We start from the raw sequence: 20,729 nt of genomic DNA, 5'->3' as shown, positions 1-20,729 counted from the left end.
TAAGTTAGAAAACTATTACGTTCGAATTTATAATTATTGTTTATAATGGGCTAAATAGGCAAATACAAATACAAATACAAATACAGATACAGACTTGAAGGCGTTCGAATTGCATGAACATTCCATATACTCGCATGTATTGTGTTGCATGGTATTGCATGGTATTGCATGGTATTGTATTGTATTGTATTGTATTGTATGGTATGGTATGGGCGTATATTCGTTATTAAAATTATGTAAATTTGATTGATATTTTGTTGTTGTTGTTGCTATCCTTAAGGAGTATATTGCTGCATTACAATTTTTAGGCTAAAGCAGAAAGTGGCATTGGTGTTACATATACATATACATACACGCATTATATATATACTTATGGCTAAAGATTGGAATTGGATACTTTTATAAGTTACGTTCGTGAAATACAAAAGCGCCAGAGTATAAAATTTGAGAAAGATGAATGGAAGATAAGCGTAGCAGGACTACTGTATAGGTATGTAGGACTATTGTATATGTAGATAGGCCATACGCCTGGCTAATAAATGTTTATATTGTATTTACAATTAACGGCTCGATTGAAGGCCGCAAAGACAGACCGACATCCGACATCAACACTCGTTCTCACTCAGACAAGCTAAAACTAAAACTATAACTAAAATTTATCCGCATTTACACTGGATCTTAGAAGCTAGACAACATACACATTACGATAATTCAACAATGTAAACGCACACAACGAACGATTTAAGCTACGATAACAGATTTGGGTTTGGTACAATTTCATTCTTTTTTGTTTTTGTTTGTCGCTGATGTATGTTTTATACAATATTCTCTTTACAAAAAGTCAGTCCATAGTTTTGGGTATCAGCTCGGCATTTATAGTCTATTGCTTATGAAATCTGTTTAGATCTTCATAAAAAACCGTTCTCACAATATGCCATTCGTGTAGTACTGATAACCATCGTAGAGTTTGGTCGACAGACTCTTCAGCGAATCCTGGACAAGCTGTTCAACCTTGCGTTCCATTTCTGGCTCGGTTAAATTCATATGAAAGCGTTTGCGGAGATTCTGTACGGTGCCGGAGCATCCATTCTTGAAGCACGGCAAATGGGCATCTGTACCAAAGAAATGTTTCCATGTAGAACAACTTTTTGCGGGCTCTGTGCATAAAAACTTACTGCTGCGCATGATTTCCACAAAGTTTATGATGCGATCCATGTGCTTTCTGGCGGACATCATGCCCACGAGCAAGAGTCGATTGAATTCGCGCCAATGTTCCGAGCCGGTGCCGCCCATGACCTCAACGAATTCAGGCGTTAGCTTGAACGGGGACTGTTCGAAGCCTGCAAAAAGCCAATACAGTTGATTAAACCTCCATCCACGGCCCATCCACGGTGCGCCAGGTACCTACCCAAGTTCTTTGGAGATATACTCAGAATGAAGCCAAAGTCGATGTGTATTATGTGTCCGTCCGAATGGAAGAGTATGTTGCCATTATGCCTGTATGGGGGACGGATGGATCGACGACTGTCAGTGACGGTACAAGCGAAGGTGCGCGTGTGGGCTTCGATCTTACCTGTCCTTGACTTGCAGCAAGTAGGATATCAGACAGTAAGCAGCACAGCTCTGAACGAAGTTCTTCTGTGCCCGGCAAAAGCTTTCGCCCGTCGGTGTGCCGTACTCGTCGATGAAGTAGTCCCTCAGCGACTTGTTGGAGTTCTTTTTGATTTGATGCAGGGAGACGGTGTTCAGGATGGGTTCAATGAGCCCGCTGTCGTTCGACAGACAGACTATCTTGTACGGACGCACCCACAGGTCCACTTGCTCCTCCTGCCAAATTATTTTAAACATCTGCAAGAAACAGACACAAGGTCGTATGGTTAGAGCCAGGCAAAAAGCTAGCCACAAGGCTGTAAGAATTGGTCCGGAAAATATATGCAACGGCCATCCGGAAGCATTCCTGGCGGACCAAGTGCAGGGTCCACAAATCCACACACCGAAAGAAAAGAGACAGCCTTATGGGAAAGGCATGCAGTGCGAGCGAGAGATGCACATATGTGAATGTCATGCTATCTCTCTCTCATACCGAATTTCGCCCAGTCTAATCTTAGACTCCCAACACGCCTATCGGAAGGACAGATCCACCGAAACGGCACAGAAGGCGCCTTTAAAAACATCCTCCCGACCGCCATCACGGGTGCACTGACGGACTTGGGGGTCGATTCCCGGAAAGCTGGCCTAATCGAGCAGATGCTACAATGCAGGACCGTTGAGGCATCTTGTCAAATATCTTGGCCTGATCCTCGATTGGAAATTGAGCATAGAGGACATGGTAAAGAAGGCCCAGTGGCCCAGTGGCACACGCGCCTCCAGAGCTCTCAGACTTCGGCTTCGGGGGCCCCTTTGCTCACGGACACTTCAGACTTTTCCGAAATCCAAGCAGGAATACTGTCCAAATGCCCCCGGATGGGACTGCATTTAAACTGCAATAAGTTGCTCGCCACGGCTTGGGCAATGGGAAGGGGCACATGCCCATGCGGCATCACAATGGACCTTCAATAGGTCCAAGGGAAGGATCGTGCCGTCCCCCTCTAGTGCCAGGGAGTGGCAAGGAAGAGCAATCCAAATTGTACCTGCAACAGTTGTGTGGCCATGAGCTCCTGCCGCAAGTCGTCGCCACATTTGACAATGGCCGAGAGCAGTCGCCAGTTGGATAGGTGCCCGTAGGGCGAAGACTCGCGAATGAGCTTCTCCTTCTCGTGCCAGGGTTCCTGCGTGGAATAAAGGGATTACGTTTCGGGGCCAATAGATCGCGTGTCGTTTAGAAGTATTTACCTTTAGGGCCGCTGCCGAGGGATCTTCTGGGTCGTTGCTGAACGATTTCGTGTTCTCGCAGCTCAAATTGTTGCAGTGCCGCGAGCGCACGTCGCCGATGTTGAAGACAATGGGTGGTCCTGCAGAAGAGGCCGTGAAGCGGCTGTAGACACGCTCTGGAAAATGTTTTCGGGCAGAGAACTCACCTTGGTCCCTTGAATCGCACGAGTCCAGCGACATCTGCGAAACGGCATCCCGCTCGCTCATCTTGCGCATGTTTAGGTACTGGGCCGTAATCTCGTCGTCCTCCTGCGACCACACATCGTCCTCATGGACCTGCAGGCCGCCCAGCGAGAGCGGGTTGCCGCAGCAGTTGTGCGAGCCGCCGTCGCCGCAGCCCCCGCCGTCTGCATCGGCGGCCTTTTTTCGGCGGCAGCTTGAGCTCTGGTGGCTGCTGCTGCAGCTGGAGGTGCGGCTGCAGCTCAGGTGCTGGTGCGAGTTCAGGCAGGAGCCCTCCAAGTGCTCCTCGCTCTTGGTGTGCCGCAGCGAGGGCATCATTTTGGGTATCAAGGGGGAGGTGTAGATGTCGGGCACCTCGACCACCTCCACGTAGATGATGTACGGGGTCTTGTCCTTCGAGTTGAGCACGGCCGTCTTCTCCTCCGTGATGCGAACGACATGGTGCGGAATGTCCGAGTAGAGCGGCAGCCACACTCTGGCGGGCAGGTTTTTGTTGATTAAATTGAGGAACATGCGCAACGCCGAGGTCTTCTCCGCCTTCGAGGGCAGTGAGGTGAGGTTCTTGCCCACGTTCATCAGCGCCTTCATGAACTCCTTCTGCGGCGCGGTCTTTGGGGCGCCGCAGCTGCAGAGCGTTCTCTGGCCCAGGAGGCCGTTCACCTGGCCCCGCACCGTCTCGAAGCAGGTGCAGCCGTTGTCGAAGGCATGCCCAGAGGTAAGGTCCCCGAGGCACAGTTTGGTGGGCGCCGTGGGCAGCGTTTGGGTGGTGAACGGCAGCTGCTGATAGATGCGGTGCGACATACTGAGGGTGTGTGGGGATCGTGAGTCGGTGAGCAGCACTGTGGCATCCGACTGCGAGCGGTAGTGCGTTTTCTTGGCGAAGGCCACAATCGATCTCGCCTCAGCGCCGCCACCGCCACCGCCGACCGCGCTTGTGTTGGCCGCCTTCAGCTCGTTGAGCGCCTGTTTCTGCTCCCTTTTCGAGAAAATTTCCTTCATGAGCGCCAGCTTGGACTTGCGCGTGCCGCTGTGCGGGTTGCTCAGCGAGTCCACCTGGTAGTTGTAGGCCTCCAGCAGCCACACGCACTTGAGCGAGAAGTCCACGGACTTGCGGCACCGAATGGTCAGATAGGGGTCCAGGACCTCGGCCAGCTCGTCCATTTGTATGTACATGACGATCAGCTGCGGGATGTACAGGTCGACCTCCTGGTCCGGGAAGCTGAAGATCTTGTTGCCAATGAAGCTGAGCACGCCCGGCTCCTTCGAGTAGAAGAGATAGTGCACGGCGAAGTGTATGTTGAAGACCGGCGACTCGAAGAAGCGCAGCAGTCCGCTCTGGCCCTTCTCGGGCTTCATCAGCACGTCCGTGGTGGGGGCTCGCTCGCTTATGAAGTACTTGACCACGCCGGGCACGGGCACCTTCAGCTTGTGCAGCGAGTTGATGGAGGAGCTCTTGGCCAGCGCGCCTTCGGTGGCGCCGTCAGCTTCTGCTCCAGGTAGCCGCAGGTTGAGCGTGCGCTCCTTCACCTTCGTGTCGGTCGATGTGTCCGACGGGAGGTGCAACTTGGAGTCTCCTGCTGCAACGGACGATTCCGTGGGCGTGGCGACCGGCGTACTGGCCGCTGAGCTGGCCGCAGCCGCCGCAGCAGCGGCTGCTGCCTTCTTGCTGGAGTTGGACGTGAGCAGGCTGAAGAACTCCTTCTTTTTGGAAATGTCCGTCGGGGACCTAACCTGCTCGTGCGGGGCTGTGGCGCCCCCACTCGAGGCATTCAGCAGGGCCGTCGGCGCCGTGTGGTCCGGCTGCTGTTCGCCCACCTTCTGCTTGGCCGCGTTCTTCTTCTCGTGGTTCTCTATGATGCTCTGGGCCGTGCGGAAGATGGCGTTCTTGGTGGCTCCGAAGAAGTTCTTGAACAGCACCTGGTCGTTCTTGGTGCTCTCAGTGGGTGTGGGGGTGGCTGTAGGTGTGGGTGTCGCCGATGGCGTGGCCGGCGTTGTTGCCGTAGCGCTCGATGTGGACGTGGCCGTGGCCGTGAGCGTGGGCAGGGGCGGTGGCAGAGGCGTGGCGGTAGTTGACGTCAGTGTCGATGCATCCGCATTCGTAACATCCCGATCTGGGTCCATATTTAGGTCGTCGTCGTCCACTGGCTCGATTTCATTGGGCGCCGTTCCCAGCTCAATGTTGATGGCCGCCCGGGACATGTTCATGACGCGATACCGGGTGCGGTCGTCGACGCCAACGTCCACGCCACGCTCCTGAGGCTCCGACATCTGTTTGGCTTGCTCCAGGGCGAGCTGCTGCTGGCGCCTCTGCTTGCGCGACGGACGCAGAGTGCGACAGTCCAGCTCGTTGGCGACTGCGTGGGGCGGATAGAAGCAGCGATGATCCGACTGCATTATGTTGTACTCCTCGTCTATGGATGTCGTCTCCATCATATCTATGCACTCCTCCTCGGCGTCTGCGTCAGCGTCTGCTTCCGCGTCCATTTCGCCCGAATCCAGCGATTCATGGGAGTGACAAATGCGATTCAAAGACAGTTGGTCTGACTCCGAGCCACAGATGATGCCTACGATCAAGAGGAGGTAAGAGTGTTAATGAGGAGCGACTGCCCACAGGATTACGGAAAAGTCAGGGCCATGTCTGTTCTCGATTTGACGTCTACAATATTTACCAGAGTCGTCTGATCCTAGGCTGGTGAGATCCTCTCGTTTCTTGCTGCTGCCGGCGCTGCTGCAGCTGTTGTTGCTGCTGTTGCCACTGCCAATGGCGCCGACCAGCTCCGGCCCCACAGACTCCGCCACCGACTCGCTGGACTTGGGCCTCACGCGCAACGTCGGACTGGCCTCCACTGAAAGGAAGAGGAAATAGGTTTCGGGTTAGATCGGGCCGATCGTTAGAGAACTGGCAGCAGCTGCCCGGCGCTTACTTACCCACGGCACTGGGCACTCCTCCCCTGCAGGGGGCATGCAAACAGATCGATGGCTGATGCTTCTGGCTCTGCTGTACCTGATGTTGCACCTTCGGCGTTAGGGTTGTCGGTGCCAGAGACGCCACGGACGTGATGGTGATGGCTGCCGTGGGTGTCGTTGGCGGGGAGAGGGCTGCCGTCACACTTGCCGCTGTGGTGGCAATCTTCGAGCACATATTCGTCCCTAGTATGGACGAGGGAGAGCAGAATGTGTTCTCGGTATCGGCATTGGGGGATGACACCTCGACCTGGATAGCGAATGTGGAATGTATAGAATATATATAATAATGAAGGCCCAAATAGGCCCACTCCAGCTCCAGCTGCAGCTGCAGCTTTCGCCCCCCCCCCTTCCACTTCCCCTTATTTACAGTTTAGTGGAAGAAGAAGAACGGGGACGGGTACTGGCACTGGCACTGGCACTGCTTTGCTTTGTGGCTGGTCTTGATAACCAGAAAAGTACATAAATATTAAGCACAAAAGTGAGTGCAAAATGTGAATAACAATGCCAGCCAGCGGCAACGATAAAAATATAAATAAACACACAGCGCATCGCCCATACAAACACACACCAGAACACACACACACACACACACACATGTGCTTAGATAGAGACTTAGAAACTTTCCAGGTTTTTGCTACTTTCGGCAAGTGCACATGCATGTAGCGGCAGGCGGAAGGCGGCAGGCTGTATGAGTGTATGGGAGATACGGGCGCCATCAACAAGGTTACTCGCTGACATCTGCTGTGGAATGTTTGGGCTGGAATGGCAGAGGCGGGGGCAGGGAGGGCACAAACACTCACCTCTGGTATGCGTTGCAGGGCACTGTCGAGGCTGCGATTCCGATGATGCTGGGTGTGATTGATGCGTGTATTGGTCACCTGAGAGACGGGCGGCAGCCGTATGCCCATGGATCTGCGAAAATAAACGAAACAGAGTGCAGAGTGCACGGCACGGAACTTAAGTTAGTTAGTGTATGGAAAAAATCAATGTACTCGCGTATCTGTTGCCGAGATTTCTTTACGTTCAACCCTCCCCACCCCAGCACACAGTATGTTTCGGACACACACACACACACACTAACAAGTAGAGCTTACTTCTGCGTCGCAGTTAGGTTATCATATCGGTCGAAACTATTTACAGCTGGATAGGGACAGCTAGATAGATAGATAGATAGACAGAATGCTGCATATACACAGACGCCCTTTAAATTAAATTAGCAACATTCACATGCTTACGGGAATTCCACACAAACACACGAACACTGCAGAGTGCTGTAGAGAACAATGCGCGTGAAACATAAAGAAACACAGACACATGGACTACACACTCGCTACAAGCACCCGCACACCCACACACCCACACACCCATACACCCACACAGCACGACGACAACACAATAAAAAGCCAGCGCGAGAGGAGAGCGAAGCTCCGAGCCGAGAGAACAAGTGAAAACAACGCGCGTGAAGCCCGCATACGCTTGCAAGCACCGAAAGAGCTTTCATCACAGCTGATTCGGGCAGCTTTCGGGGCCTTTTGCGAAAGCCCTGCGAGGGCCGACTCACAAGTCACTGGCGCGCAGCCAGCAGAGTTTTGTGTGTTTATCAGCGCTATCTCCTTCAATGTGTTACGTGGACGGTTATCAGCGGCCACGATAAGCGGGAAAGTTTGATAACCAGTTCCCCACAGGCCTGGCCAGGGCATATGGGGACACGACCTTCAGAGGGGAGTTGGGCCTTGCTTGCCCTACAGGTGCAGCAGCCGCAATTCGGTATCGTTTCCGATAGATCGATACATCGATAGTTGCCCCGTCCAGATAGTGGATCGATGACATCTCATTTCGCATGCGGGTCGTCGCTTGTCGTCTGCCGGAGATGGCTACTCCACGTCGCTGACGTCGTGTCTGGCAATGTGCACCATTGGGAGGGGGTTGGTGGGGGGTTTGGGGAGGGGCGGCTGTTTGTTGGTTTTGTTGTTTGCAAATTTCATGCATTCCAAGCCGCAATAGTTGTCTCGTTGTGTCAATTATTTACGCATTTGCATTCATTTAGAGATCTTTCGCCCCCTGTCCCTGTCCCTCTCCCCCACACCATCAACCCACCCACCAGGGGCCTGCCTGCCTGCTTGCCACTTGGGTGTTGATTGCCATTGCCGGCTTATTGTGTCCGTCACTCCGACCGCAAATCACGTATCGGCTTTTACGTAATTGCACCTGAAAACGAACCCAGTCCGAAGGGGGTACCAAAGGGGACGGGTGGTAGCATTCTAGCAGGTAATATGCAGACGATCATCAGGTGACATTCTATTTCCAGTCGATGCCAAATGCACGTCTCACCTCTGACCCCTGCACACAGCGGCGGTTCAACGACTCGCGTCAGCCGCGGCGCTTCTGTGGCCATTCGGAGAACGAATCGCCCGCAAAGTTTGTTGACCAAGTCGAGAGGTTGGCCATTCATCAGTGGCACACTCGCACTTGTTTGCCTCCGGTGTCGTCAATGGTGCAGTCAGCCATCGGAGCGGGGCTCCAGATTGCCGGAGTTATCGGTGGGCGGGGGGGGCACGCTTCTTGGCAAATACTAGGCACTACCCCATTTGGCATTTGATTTGAGTAGTTCTTCCCTCTCCTCAATGGATGGGCTACCACATGAAATGCCTTTGAACTTAAAATACAGGAAGTCCGCAATCCATCCGTGGGTGTGGGGTGTGGGGTGTGGGGGGTGGGGGGGTGCGTGGTGCAGGTCCTTTAGAGCGAAGAAACAACTAACGAAATTAAACATTAACGCAGGAAAAGCTGCACACAGGACGAGGCAACAAGAAAGAGTGGGAGAGTGGGGGGGGGAGAGAGAGAGAGAGAGAGAGAGAGCAGGAGCAGGAGAGAGGGTGGTGGTGCGGGTGCGGGTGCTTTTTGCTACCTATGACAAGGTGCGACAGTGTGGGACAGGGCTGGCTGTTCGCCGGTGGCGGCGGCGCACGCACCCAGCAAAAACCAGGGTGTGGCACGTCATCTGCAGGTACCCCACACACAGATACACAGATACAGAGACACACAGTCACACAGACACGTACGTACACCAATACACGTGCCAGTACATAAACATAGGTATGCACGAGCATAATGAAATCATTTCGTGGCGCTATTAAAGACAGAAACAGAAACAGAGACAGAGACGGCATGTAAATAGTGCGAAGGGTGGCGAGGGTTCAACTCCAAGCTTGTGGGGCGGAGAGGGGGTGGCGGGTCTGCTCGGTTCTTGGGTCATGCCTGAGAATATTACACATTTCGGGCAGCTGCCACAGCAGCGCGTGTCAATTAGCCAAATGCGATGCCATTTCGGAGGGCCAAAGGCCAGAGACGCACAGAGGCCTCCCTCCGATCAGGTGCTTGGGTGGTGGGCAAGCCCAGCCCCCGCCCCTGCCCCTGCCTCTGCCCCTGCTCAGATCTTAGATTCAATTAAGTTGATTAACAAAGAGAGAGAGGGAAAGGGTGGGAGAGATGGGGCAGGGGCACGAGGCACGAGGCAGAGCTCGGCTCTTCAAGAAACCAACAAACGACTGCGTCTTGGGAGACGACAGGTGGCATGCCAGAGCTTAAGAGTGTGCGGCATACACGGCTGTTGCACTGTTGCATATTTAATGTCCCCCTCCCCTCCCCCCTCAGCACCGCACCCATAAGCTGCTGACTTATTGCTTACTGATTTACTGCATATTTACGATGGAAAATAATGACAAAGAGCTTGGCCCACATCTCGCTGGGTGTTGGGTCCCCAACCCGACCCCACCCACCCATGCCACCAGCCACCCACTCGTTACCCGATGCCGGAGGCAAGTGCACGTTTTGCATGCTCTCGAAACATTCCATCGCCAGCGACAGCGCCATCGACATCGCCATCGCCAAAATGCATCAATGAATATTCAAATTTGTTGTGTTTGTTGCTGCAGCCTCTGGAATTTCGAATTCCGATGCCAGAACCCACATAGAACCCACGACGGACGCACTCGACGTCCGTACGTGACGGACAGCAGGATCCGAACAGAAGGCCCATCTATTGGTGGGTCCAACCGACGCGCCTGCGTGTCGGCCAAAGCAGAACAGGGGGGTGGGGGGGCCACTGGGGGACTTGGCGCCTGACTACATGCACATGGGGCACGCCAAGTGACGCCAAGTGTTTTGGCGCCATTCAGTACGCAGAAGGCTCGGGCTGGGGCACAGGCACACCCTGACACCCATTTCGGGGACCGGCTGGACTTGCGTGTCGCCTTTCCGCAAAAGCCACACACCACAAGGCTCCGATGGGCCTAAGCGGAGTCGTTGCACTCTTCCGCTGCTCAATGCCACAGCAGAGAATGGACTAGGACTAGGGAGGGGCGGGGGGCACGTTCGGGGACTCACCTGAAATCCAAGCTCAAGTTTCTTTGGTGTGTGGAGATGCGTTTGGGGGGCCCGTTGGCGCCGCTGCCGGCGCTGGCGGCCAGTCCGCCGCCGAGCCCGTCGCCCAGGGCCACGCTGAGATTGGGTCGTCCGTGGACCGAGGGCATCGAGTGGTTGAACCCGCGGCTCAGGCTGAGGCGCGGCTTCGGGTAGCGCGTGTGCTTGGGCGTGCTGGCCGCCGAGCTGACAGCCGGCACGGCCGAGGTGGACATGTGGCCGCCGCTGAGGGGCAATGTGACCGGGGCGGCCATTAAGAAGGCGGGTATATAGTTTCCATTCCCCACCGCCGCCGCAGCACCACCGTCGCGGATGTCCTGGGCGTGGCGCGGCGACGCCACGGGCGAGGTGAACGGCGGCGTCTGCGAGGATCCGTTCTCGCTGCAGACATTCGACTGGGACTGCGACTGGGAGTGGGACTGGGACCCCAACGAGGAGAGCGTGGTCGTGGACGTCGAGTGCGGCTCGCAGCCGATGGCCATCGAGGAGTGACTGAGGCTGCGCGGGGGGCTGCTGATCCCGCAGTTGGCGGACGAGGCGCTGTTCAGACTCAGGCTGGGACTGGGGTGGCTCGCCGAGGTGCTAGTGCTGGTGCTGGCGCTGCTACTGGTGCTGCTACTGGTGCCCTCCGCCACCGTTGGACTGTGCACCACGGTGCTGTTGCTGTGCTCGCTGGAGCTGCTGGTGCTGTTGCAGGCGGCCGCCGAGTGCTCCGAGATGTCCTCGTCGTCCGTCGTCCCCGCGGCTGGGGGGTGGGGCGCCACCCAGGAGTCGCTAGTCTCGAGGTTTGCATTGTCTCCGGGCGCGGGGGCGCTGGCGGGGGCGACATCCTTTCCGTTCATATTGAAGTCGGAGAAAGACTCGGCGCTGGACAGGCGCACGGTGGCGGGCAGGCAGTGGTCCACCACGTCGGCGCCGGAGGCGTCCTCCGCCACTCCCACCGCGGGGGAGAGCAGCTTGTTGGCAGTCTCAATCTCGCGGATGTGCCGCAGGTACTGGTAGCCGCTGCTCTGGGCCACCGCTTTCTTCTTGGCCACTCCTCCGCCGACACTGGCTATGCTGATGCCGACGCCCACCAGGCCGCCGTTGTGGCTCTGTTTTGCGTCGCCCGGAGGCGCCCCGACGCCGTTCGTTGCAGCCGGCGCGTTGCCGCCTGCCGCACTGTTCTTCTTGCCCTTAAATGCAGATATGACGGAGTTCATTTTGATGGCTGTGGCTGGAGCGGTGCGAGGGGGGAGAGTGTGTGTGAGAGTGTGGGGAGTGTGGGTGTGGGTGTGTGTGTGGGCTCCCACTTGGCTTCCTTCCGAGTTTCCCGTCTAGTTGGCGGCTCCTTGGGGCACAACCCTCGAATTGCTTTCGTTTTCCATTGCACGGGGATGCGTTCTCGATTGAGCGGCTATGCTGTGGCGCATCGTCCTTGTGCCCTGCCGAGGAGGGGGTGTGGGGGGGTGTCGAATGATCAGTCAGTCGAATGCTCAATGGAACACGTTCGTGTGGCCATCCTATCAGCACTTCCTAAGGTTTTTGGCTGGAAAGATACAAACAGAAATTGGGTGTCAATGGGGAATATTTCGAATAGAGAGATGTGTCCCCCCCCCCTTCGGTGGGGTGTCTTTTCCTGGCGCCTGATCCTACAAGACCCTGGTGTCCTGCCTGACCTGTCCGAGAGTGTCTGTATCTGTATCTGTCCGTCTCTCGGAGAGAGCAGAGAGCGGATCACGAGAGCGGTCGTCACAGAGAGCCCTCGAACGGCCGAGAGAGGACTCTCATGGCTCAGTCGCAGCAAAAGCCATTAGTTATCATTGAAAAAACCCCCCGAGAACTACTGTTAAACTCTCACTAAATAATAAATACCAATAAACATTCTATTAATTAACACTCCTGCATGTGTGTGTGTGTGTGTGTGTCCGTGTGTAGGTGTGTGTCGTGAGCGCAACGAATAAAAATAAATCGTGTGAGCATTTAAATATAAATCGCAGTCGATTTGTATTAGGAACTCGCGTTTGCCAAGAAATATGCCAAATAAATACTCTTCGGATTGTTCAAGGACGATGAAAGTCCAAAAAGTATATCGAGGGGGCGGGGGAGAGTGGGGATGGTGGGGCACAGCCTTGACCCATTTATTTCGTTGGCCACGAACCCTGCCGCCTTCCGCCTTCCGCCTTCCCCCTGCCTCTACGACTTTTTCTTGGCTTCCTTCCGGCACTGTGCCACGTGGGAATGTTGCAGCCTGTGTTTCTGGGCCAAAGGGGGAGGTGCGTTGCGGTGCCTGGGACCCCGACAGGTGCGAAGATCCGAAGCTGGGCCTTGTCTTATCGCCATCCTCGTTGCCCCCACCACCCTCACATGGATGCGCCGCTTTCATCGAGTCATTCATATTTCATGAGCTGCTGAACTGACCCCAATTATGCGACCCCTCCCCGTGAGGAGCTGGGGCTGGCCTTTTTTGTATCTGTATCTGCGCAGTGCGTCCGCAGGTGATTCACACGAGGCGAGGCGAGGCGAGGCGAGTGATCCACCCACAACGACACAGGCACATGCACAGGCACATGTACTGTGTGTGCATGTGTGTGTGTGTGTGTGTGTGTGTGTGTTTGAATGATTATAATTATCTATGACACATTCACGAGTGCGATTGTGGATTCATTTCGGTGCTTGATTGCTCGACCATCAACAAAAACACTTGAAAAGAACACTCCAAGAAGGATCCGAGCTGCTGGCCCCCAAACTTCTGCAAATCTGGCGTCTGTAATGGGGAAGAGGGACGCAGAGGACAGACGAAGCTGAGGTGGAGATGTGCGACGCGGACAGTGCGTTTCAATTAGTGGAAGTGCAAAAATTTGTTAATTAAAAACCCCAAAAAATGAACTGTTGCGTGTCATTCGTTTCTTTGGTTGTGGCCGCAACCTTGGACCATGCCTCTTCCCCCCCCCTGTAGTCCACCCCCTCCCACTGGCTCCCTGGCTGGCCCCGTGCGTCATTATATTTAAAGTGGCCACACAATACGTCGTGAAAGAAGCGTCGGACATTCCGCGCTGGACCCAAGTACGCCCGCCCTTTACCCTATCCCCTATCCCCCTTCCCCGTCCGTGCTACCGTCCGGAGCGGGGGCCGATGAACGATAACACAGACTAGCACATGGTCTGCTGTAATAAGCAAAATTGTATAACGTTCGGGCCATCTTCCGATGAACGGCCCGGCACGAAGAGGCCGACGAGAATTCTCGCACTCGGCGGCCAAGGCGTCGGCAAGCACATTCCATTGTTTTACGATCTGGAATTTCCAGTTGTTGCGATTTGATCTATGGATCCAAGGCACTACCAGTGCCTTTTTTGTGGGTCACACAAGGCAATCCATTCCATGACGTTCCATACCGTTCCCTACCGTTCCGTTCCTTCTGAAGAGAATGCCACTCGTCCGATCCGAGCGAGTGAGAGAGTCCGAGTCCACTTGACGCACCACTACGATCAAATTTCAGGCTCCTTGAGAGGATTCGGAGGAGGAGGGAGGGGAGTACTTGGGTAAGGAGCAGATTGTGTCCTTGGGAATCGCCTGGAAGTGGCTTATCAGTGAAATGGGATCCTGGGTTAAGTGCTTCCCAGCGATTTGTAATCGGAGCCCCGCCGCCCAAGGAGAGGCAAGGGTGGCAAGCGGTTCAGAGCCTACAGGGTGCCTGCAGGCCGTGGTCTGTGATCAACAGGCATTTACGAACACCAACGAAAACGAAAAGGAAAACTCGTTATGCACTTGCTCCCTTCTTTTGCTGCTGTTTGTGTGTGTGTGTGTATGTGTGATTGCACAATCCGACAATTGTTCTGGTCTGCTGTAGTCGTCGGCCTTCGCTCCACTGTAACGTCACGAAGTGGGCCAAAATGTAGCCGAACGACGGACGAGGCACGACCCGTGCACGCCGCGACTTTCCACCTTTTGGACACCGAACCGCTCTTGCAAAGATTCTGTGGCTGTGGCTGTGGCTTGTACCGAGCGAGCTCTTTTTATTACATTCCATCAACGTGAACTTGAGTCAAACAAAAGTCAAGAGGGTTCAATGGCAATTAGCGGCGACACAAAAAACCACACGAGTATCGAAGAATGCGGGTATCGGCAGGGAAGAGAGGAGAGGAGAGCAGACTGGATCCAGCTATGCATGGTGGTCCGCTAACCCTCGTTCGGGTCTTATTTTACGCTCGGCTCTAACGAGAGCCCAGTGAAAAGAGAAAGAGATTTCGTATGCACACATTCCACATTTTCAGTGCGGCAGTAAAATGGAAAGCACTCTGCTCTGTTCCCCCAACCCCCCCACGGATTCCTCTCGCCCCACGCTTTGGGGCTTGTCTTCTTTCGCTGGGGGGGACACGCCCATGTGGAAAGCCAGACATGTAGCGCGTCAGTCATGAGCCAGCAATCAATCAAAGCTGCGGCATGCATCCATCTCCAGCGCAGAGCAGCGCAGCAGCAGCAGCTACGGAAAGCAACGAGTTTTCCGAGCGCCACAAAGGGGGGATGGCAGAGGGGAATGAGAGATTTGCATACGGAAAGAGGCAGTACACAGCGCACTCGTCGCATTCCGATTCTATGTGTATTTTCGACTTGGGTCTGGGCAGTACCTGTTCCTGATCGGATCGGACCGGAAGTGAGCGTCACGTCGCGTCACACGCATGGAACGGAATGGAATATCGGAGCAGAAGAGGCTGCGCTAGGGGTGAACCACGCCCTGGACCTGCTCGAACAGATGTACATGGATGATGCACCCAGATCTTATCCTACGCCTCAATTACGGAGACACAGATCCCGCATTTGCCCCAGCCCCAGCCGCAGCGGCTTCAACGGTTTCTTGTTCCCCGGGCCCCGGGGATCGCCGGGCAGGCATCCATTTGACAAACACACAAAGCATTAAGAGCAGAACAGAGCGGCACAGTGCCCACAGCGCATGTCAGCGAACTTTGGACAGAGAGGAGGAGGAACGTTTGGAGCATGCGATCGCTCGTCGGCTCCCCGTTTCATTAACTGCAAATTGAAAATGTTCAATTTGTGCAGCTGCAGCTGCAGCCACTGCCAGAGAGCGCACAGAGCCCACAGAGCACACAGAACACTGCATCATAACAGATCGTTAAAATGGTTGGCTGCTCGCATTCACAGCATTCTTCTGATGCAGCAGCCCCCGCCCCCACACACTGAATGGAGGAGCCCCTGAAATGGATTCAAAAATTCTTCGAGCCGGGCATTTTTGTAATTTCATGCATCATGTCATCCCCCTCCACCCCCCCGCCTATCCCATCGCCACAGCACAAAAGATGCAATTATTATTTCATGTTCCACATAGCCTGAGTGCAGCTGCAGAGCTGCAGAGCCACAACCCCCAAACGCGTTCTCCTTTGCATAGAAGTCTCCAAGGCGAAACTTTCCCGAACGAGCGGCTCTCCAAGCGAGGCCTCCTTAGAGGAGTCGAACGTGGAGCAACAGGCAGGACTCTTGCAACTCCCTTCGATTTAAGCAGATTTTCGGATGGCTCATCTCCGAGAGGCGCAGGCGCAGGGCGTGGTCCTGTCTGCTTAGGAAATTTAAAGTGTGCCCGGAAAAAGCCCGGAATGCTGCTGCACGGATGGGGGGGCGGGGGGAGCATTTTCTGGCTCCAGCGAATGACAATGAATTAATTTTTGGAAAGGAATTCCCATTCGGCGTTTGGCCCGGTTGGAGCCAATTAGCATTTTGCATTGGCATTAGCTGTGCGTGTGTGTGTGTGTGTGCGTGTGTGTGTAATAGGTGTTGAATAGCGGTAATGGACCGCCATTGTATGGGCCTCAGCAGCGACACACTTTTCGGCACTTTCTCGTGGCGAAGGTCGTTCGACAGATACCGTTTAAAAAAAAAAAAAAACACGAACACGAATTTGCACAACAATCGGCAGTCGGCAATCGGCAATCGGCAATCGCCAAAAGGTGCTCCCCGTTTCATAACCCAAACATCAAGTGCAACTGCATTCCGCAGCATTTGGCCCCGTCTCTGGTACTCGAGGGAGGGGTCCAGGGGGGGCCCAGAGATGGCGCTTTCTATCTCCGACCACACGGCCCTACAGCCACTGGGAAGCCAACCGCAGCAGCAGCCACAGCCACAGCCACAGCAGCATCCACTACTTACGTAGTGCCAATCCGAATCTAGAGTTTCGCGTTCCGCAGCGGTTTGGCTAATAAAGAAAAACCCCACCGCAGCAAACGGCTCGAGTCGCAGGCGGCAGAGAGATAGACAGAGAGACACAGAGATGCTGAGATGCAGAGATAGATGCAGATACTCGTGTGGTGTGTACATTCGCTGATATCCAGAAACTGGCTCCGCTCGAGATACAGATACAGATACAGATGCAGATACAGATACCTACGTGACTGGCGCGCTGGCGCGCTCATTTCAGCGTACGTATCAAGGTCATCCCAATCAGATCAGATCAAATGCGCGACACTCGCGCTCTACGAACAGACCATTCGAAAACTCAACGAAACGACGAGGTAGAACCAAACGGAGTCCGAAACGAGCCGAAATCAAATGAATCGCCATCGAACGAATCGTGTGGTCAAGGGCGAACAGATCGTTGAGTGTTAGATCTCCAGCTCTAGCTCCAGCTCCAACTCTGTTTCCACCTCTGTCTGCACTCCACTCCCATCCAAGGATGAGGCCTGTTCTCGGTTCTGCAGGAGACAGCCACCTGGTGTTGCCCCGAGACCTGCGCGGCCACTCGACAGGTCCGACAGAGTCGGTTCAAGTCCGTTCATTTGCGTACAAGGTGAACAGCCAGCGTGCGGTTCGGTTCGGTTCGGTTCGGTTTGGGCCAGATTCCAGTACGCCTGGTATTTATCTAAATAACTTTTTCGGTGGCAGAAATGTTGCACTGCCACACAGCCGTAGAAATTCATGGAAATCTCTGCTTCTCTGAGTCACAGAATCACCGAAAACGCACTTCTCTGCCACAAGAGATCCAGCTCTAAAAGCTTTCCCACGTATCGCGAGAGTCCAGGGCCAATCCCAGTCCATTATGAGTGGGGGTGGAGGTGGGAGGGGGGAGTGGTTTATTGTCACACAGCATTAATTTTCCGTTGCATTGGGGAGCAGAAGCAGAAGACAGTGGAGAGTGGAGAGCGCAAGGGGGAGAGGAAAAGCTTAATGGCCGTCTTTCATCTTTTGAGTGAAGGGAAAGTTGGGTTACACAACAAAGGGGGAGGGGTATGGGGGGGAGGGAGAGGCTTTAGGGGTTCCACTCGATTCCACATCAATCCCTCGCGCCAATATATCTCTGGCTACAAAATTTGGAAACAGTTTTGATCCAAAGTTTTCCCAGGGCGAGCGTGTGGCATCGGCCAGCGGACGGCGGACGGCGGATTATTACCGAAATGTTTATTTAACGATCACGAAAGTTCTGCGCGTTCAGGGAAAGTGGTTGCCCAGGCGGCACCGTAAGTACTCATTACAGTGCCAGTGCACACACCGCCATGGCATAGCGCCCGCTCGACTGGGAGGGAAGCGTGACTGCCGCCAGCTCGGAATATGCTTAATTGCCCGTACGAAATATTGCACGCACATTAAAGTACCACAGTACAAAGCAGTGCAAAGCAGTACGGCCCAGAAAGCCAGCATTCCTGCCATTCCGTTCCGCGTCTTTTGCCTAAGAACTGAATTAAATGCAACAAGTAGTGGGCCCAACGGCGGAAGGCCCTGCGGAAGGGATTACTCACGACGATTGCTTCCTTCCTACGTCTCCATCTCCGTCCGCTTATGAGCTGCGCCCTGGCCAAGCGAATGCACTCCGATTTCTAGAGTGTATTTGTTGTTCGAGGGCGATGCTTGCAAGTAAACATGATAGAGTAAACATGAAACATTAGAGTGCACAGCAGAGGCACCAGAGCCTGGACTTTGATCGGACGGATGCACGACGGAGTGTCGTCTTATCAGTGGGTCGCCGTCGCCGTCGCCGTCGCCGTCGCCTGCAGATCTCATTCATATAAAAATGAATAAATAATCTTCTGGGATGCTGGCACCGACGGGGGGAGGGAGAAACGTCTCCCCTCTAAATAGGTGGATGATGCATTCGCAGGCGTTCTCTGGAGATAAAGAGCGCCCGTGTGTACGTATACGGGCGACGCTCTGCCGAGCTCTGCTCCCAGCAATGCACTCTGCTTGTCTGTATAATGTAGAATGTATATGTATTCGCATTCGAATCAGTCTTTTGTCAGTGTGTGCTGTACGTTTAACAGTTCAAAAAATATCCCCATACAGTAAACACAATTTATATAAACTTTGCTCGTAGGCAGTAGGAAAGATATCAGGCCTAGAAATGAACGCGATCAGAGCCAGAGACATTGTTGACGACCCGCGCCTGGTGGCCCCGAATCCGTACCTTAACTTTTTGCGCTACCTCAAGCGCAAGAAGCCTCGCTACGGCCTCAGGCGGCTCCTGCAGGAGGCGCCCGCTCTCTGGGAGACGCTGACAGCGGCCCAGCGGAGGCTGTTCGAACAAGATGTAAGCGACGATGTGTTCTTCTCTCCCTCCCTTTCTCTCTCTATTCTCTTGCAGCGCATCTTGGCACGCATCATTCGGCGCACGATTGCCAGGCGTCGTCATCGCCGTCGTCGGCTGCTGCGCCGCAATCTGCGCCACCCCCGGCACGGACATGCTCAGGTACGACGACCCATCTACAACAGGCGCCGACCGCCCAGGCGCCGAGGCAGATTAAGAAAATAGTGAAGGAGGAATAGGAGAAGTCCCTCTTCCCTGCGTTGGCTTTCTTTCTCTTTTGCCGCCAGTTCAAGTTCCAGTTTAAATTTAACTTTTTGTGCTTCTGCCTCTGCTTCTGCTCGTGCTGCTGCCGACTGACTGACCCACTAGCGGCCACGCATAGAACTAATTAGCTGGTAATACGAGCTCAGAGCAGCCAGGGGTCAAGCGTCGCCACGTCGAGCCAAATAACCTTACCAAAGTCCCATTGTCACCTGGCAACCGGCAACAGCAGTTTTCTGAGGCCCGAGACCACCTGCCACCTGCAATTGCTGCTTTTTTTTCATAATCAAAACGCGGAGGCGTGGGCTGCTGCTGCTGCTGCCGCTGCCGAGTGAATATGCAAACACTCTGCCATCACTTTCACTTTTGCACTCTTTATTGGAGAGCTGGAGAGGACCCGGAGGAGACCAAGCACTTCCGGTCGCTCCTTCCTATCTGTTGAATGCTTTTATTGTCCAGTGAACAAATTTGGCCTTTTACTTGGCGATTGTCTTCTCGCCTCCTGGGAAACCACTCAACAATTGTTATATATTTCAAAAGCACATACAAAAATAAGCAAAAGTGTATGTGTGTTTTTTTTGCGTTGATTGCGTCACCTTCTCAGAGCAACAACACTCGCAAGCGGACGAGCGGACGAGCAGACGGACGGTAGTCGCGGCTCAAGCTGGGGAAGCCGAAAGCGCCGCGCTGATAGCCCTGCTTTGGCGACCTACGCGACCTTCCTTTGTCTGAAAGGAGAGGAGAATGTGGCTGGAAATAGTCATTATCGCTCATTGGACTCAAAAATGGATGACACCCTGGTTGATGCTCGATCGAGAGCAGTGCTCACCATGGGGAACGAGATAGTCGGGAAAGGGAAGGGAAGGGAAGGCAAGCGAAGCGTGTGTTTATCAGAAACGGCAGTCTCCCATCCCAAGACACTTTCGGTTTGTCAATAAATTATTTATCAATTTTAATTTCCGCTTGCCACACAAAAGCAAAACAGAGAGACACAAAATAGCGACACTAAATGCTTCGGCTTCAGCTTCAGCTCCAACTAGTTTTCAGTTTCAGTATTCCACACGATTCGTGTTTTTGATTCGCTCCAACAACACATACACAAACACTGGCAAACACAAACAACGAGCAGCCAGCAGCCAGCAACCAGCACCGATCAACGGACGAGCGGCGCACAGTGGCTCGTTTTATTAAAACACGTTGCAAAAATCATAGCTGTTTGAAATTTAATATGGGGTTTCTCAACATACATACAATTTTGATTTTGAATAATTCCCAATTGAAGTGCAGCTAAAGATTTGCCAAATATTCAACGGGTTTTCGGATAACGAGCCACTGTGCGGCGGTTGCCCGTGATCCGTGATCGGTGATCGGTGATCGGCGATCGGCCAGTCGCCAGATTCGGAACTGTATCCCAAAACTGGTTGGCTTCTGCTGCCGTTGGAGCTGGCCGCAGGCAAATTCCCGTTTTGGATGCGGCGCATGTTTCTTTTGGACTACTCTGCTCTGCTCAAGTCTGCTCTGCTCT

At 53.9% G+C, this 20,729-nt stretch overlaps 2 protein-coding genes across 3 annotated transcripts; one reads left to right on the top strand and one right to left on the bottom strand.

Moving 5' to 3' along the window:
- Positions 1-924: 924 nt before the first annotated feature.
- Positions 925-11,492, bottom strand: LOC6601100 (phosphatidylinositol 4-kinase beta). Of its 2 annotated transcripts, XM_026991629.1 has the most exons (12): positions 7,254-7,306; positions 7,113-7,172; positions 6,819-6,930; positions 5,980-6,265; positions 5,721-5,897; positions 3,018-5,615; positions 2,833-2,951; positions 2,631-2,768; positions 1,574-1,848; positions 1,409-1,497; positions 1,176-1,340; positions 925-1,112 (listed from the first exon to the last, which is right to left on the bottom strand). In XM_026991629.1, exons 3-12 carry the CDS (start codon positions 6,924-6,926, stop codon positions 925-927), a joined length of 4,143 nt encoding a protein of 1,380 aa, XP_026847430.1. In that variant the 5' UTR covers positions 6,927-6,930; positions 7,113-7,172; positions 7,254-7,306. The 2 variants fall into 2 exon arrangements, with proteins under 2 accessions (XP_026847430.1, XP_026847429.1); XM_026991628.1 differs by lacking the exons at positions 7,113-7,172; positions 7,254-7,306 and adding an exon at positions 10,405-11,492.
- A 7,249-nt stretch (positions 11,493-18,741) lies between these two features.
- Positions 18,742-19,755, top strand: LOC6601101. The gene is made up of 2 exons (XM_026991634.1): positions 18,742-18,946; positions 19,001-19,755. Exons 1-2 carry the CDS (start codon positions 18,761-18,763, stop codon positions 19,166-19,168), a joined length of 354 nt encoding a protein of 117 aa, XP_026847435.1. The 5' UTR covers positions 18,742-18,760; the 3' UTR covers positions 19,169-19,755.
- The last annotated feature ends 974 nt before the right edge of the window (positions 19,756-20,729 follow it).

This window comes from Drosophila persimilis, unplaced genomic scaffold (genome assembly GCF_003286085.1).
Source record: "Drosophila persimilis strain 14011-0111.01,24,50 unplaced genomic scaffold, DperRS2 tig00000676-arrow-arrow-pilon, whole genome shotgun sequence".
Lineage (NCBI taxonomy): Eukaryota > Metazoa > Arthropoda > Insecta > Diptera > Drosophilidae > Drosophila > Drosophila persimilis.
This window is presented reverse-complemented; position numbering and strand designations above follow the sequence as displayed.

What these genes read in the sequence shown, in the direction of transcription:
- LOC6601100 (XM_026991628.1), bottom strand. Translation starts at nt 11,282, where the DNA reads ATGAACGGAAAGGATGTCGCCCCCGCCAGCGCCCCCGCGCCCGGAGAC. An exon ending in CCCTGCAACGCATACCAGAG is followed by an intron (nt 6,266 to 6,818) that starts GTGAGTGTTTGT and finishes TTCGCTATCCAG; the next exon opens with GTCGAGGTGTCATCCCCCAA. An exon ending in GTGCGATTCAAGGGACCAAG is followed by an intron (nt 2,952 to 3,017) that starts GTGAGTTCTCTG and finishes CCTCTTCTGCAG; the next exon opens with GACCACCCATTGTCTTCAAC.
- LOC6601101 (XM_026991634.1), top strand. Translation starts at nt 18,761, where the DNA reads ATGAACGCGATCAGAGCCAGAGACATTGTTGACGACCCGCGCCTGGTG. An exon ending in GGAGGCTGTTCGAACAAGAT is followed by an intron (nt 18,947 to 19,000) that starts GTAAGCGACGAT and finishes ATTCTCTTGCAG; the next exon opens with CGCATCTTGGCACGCATCAT.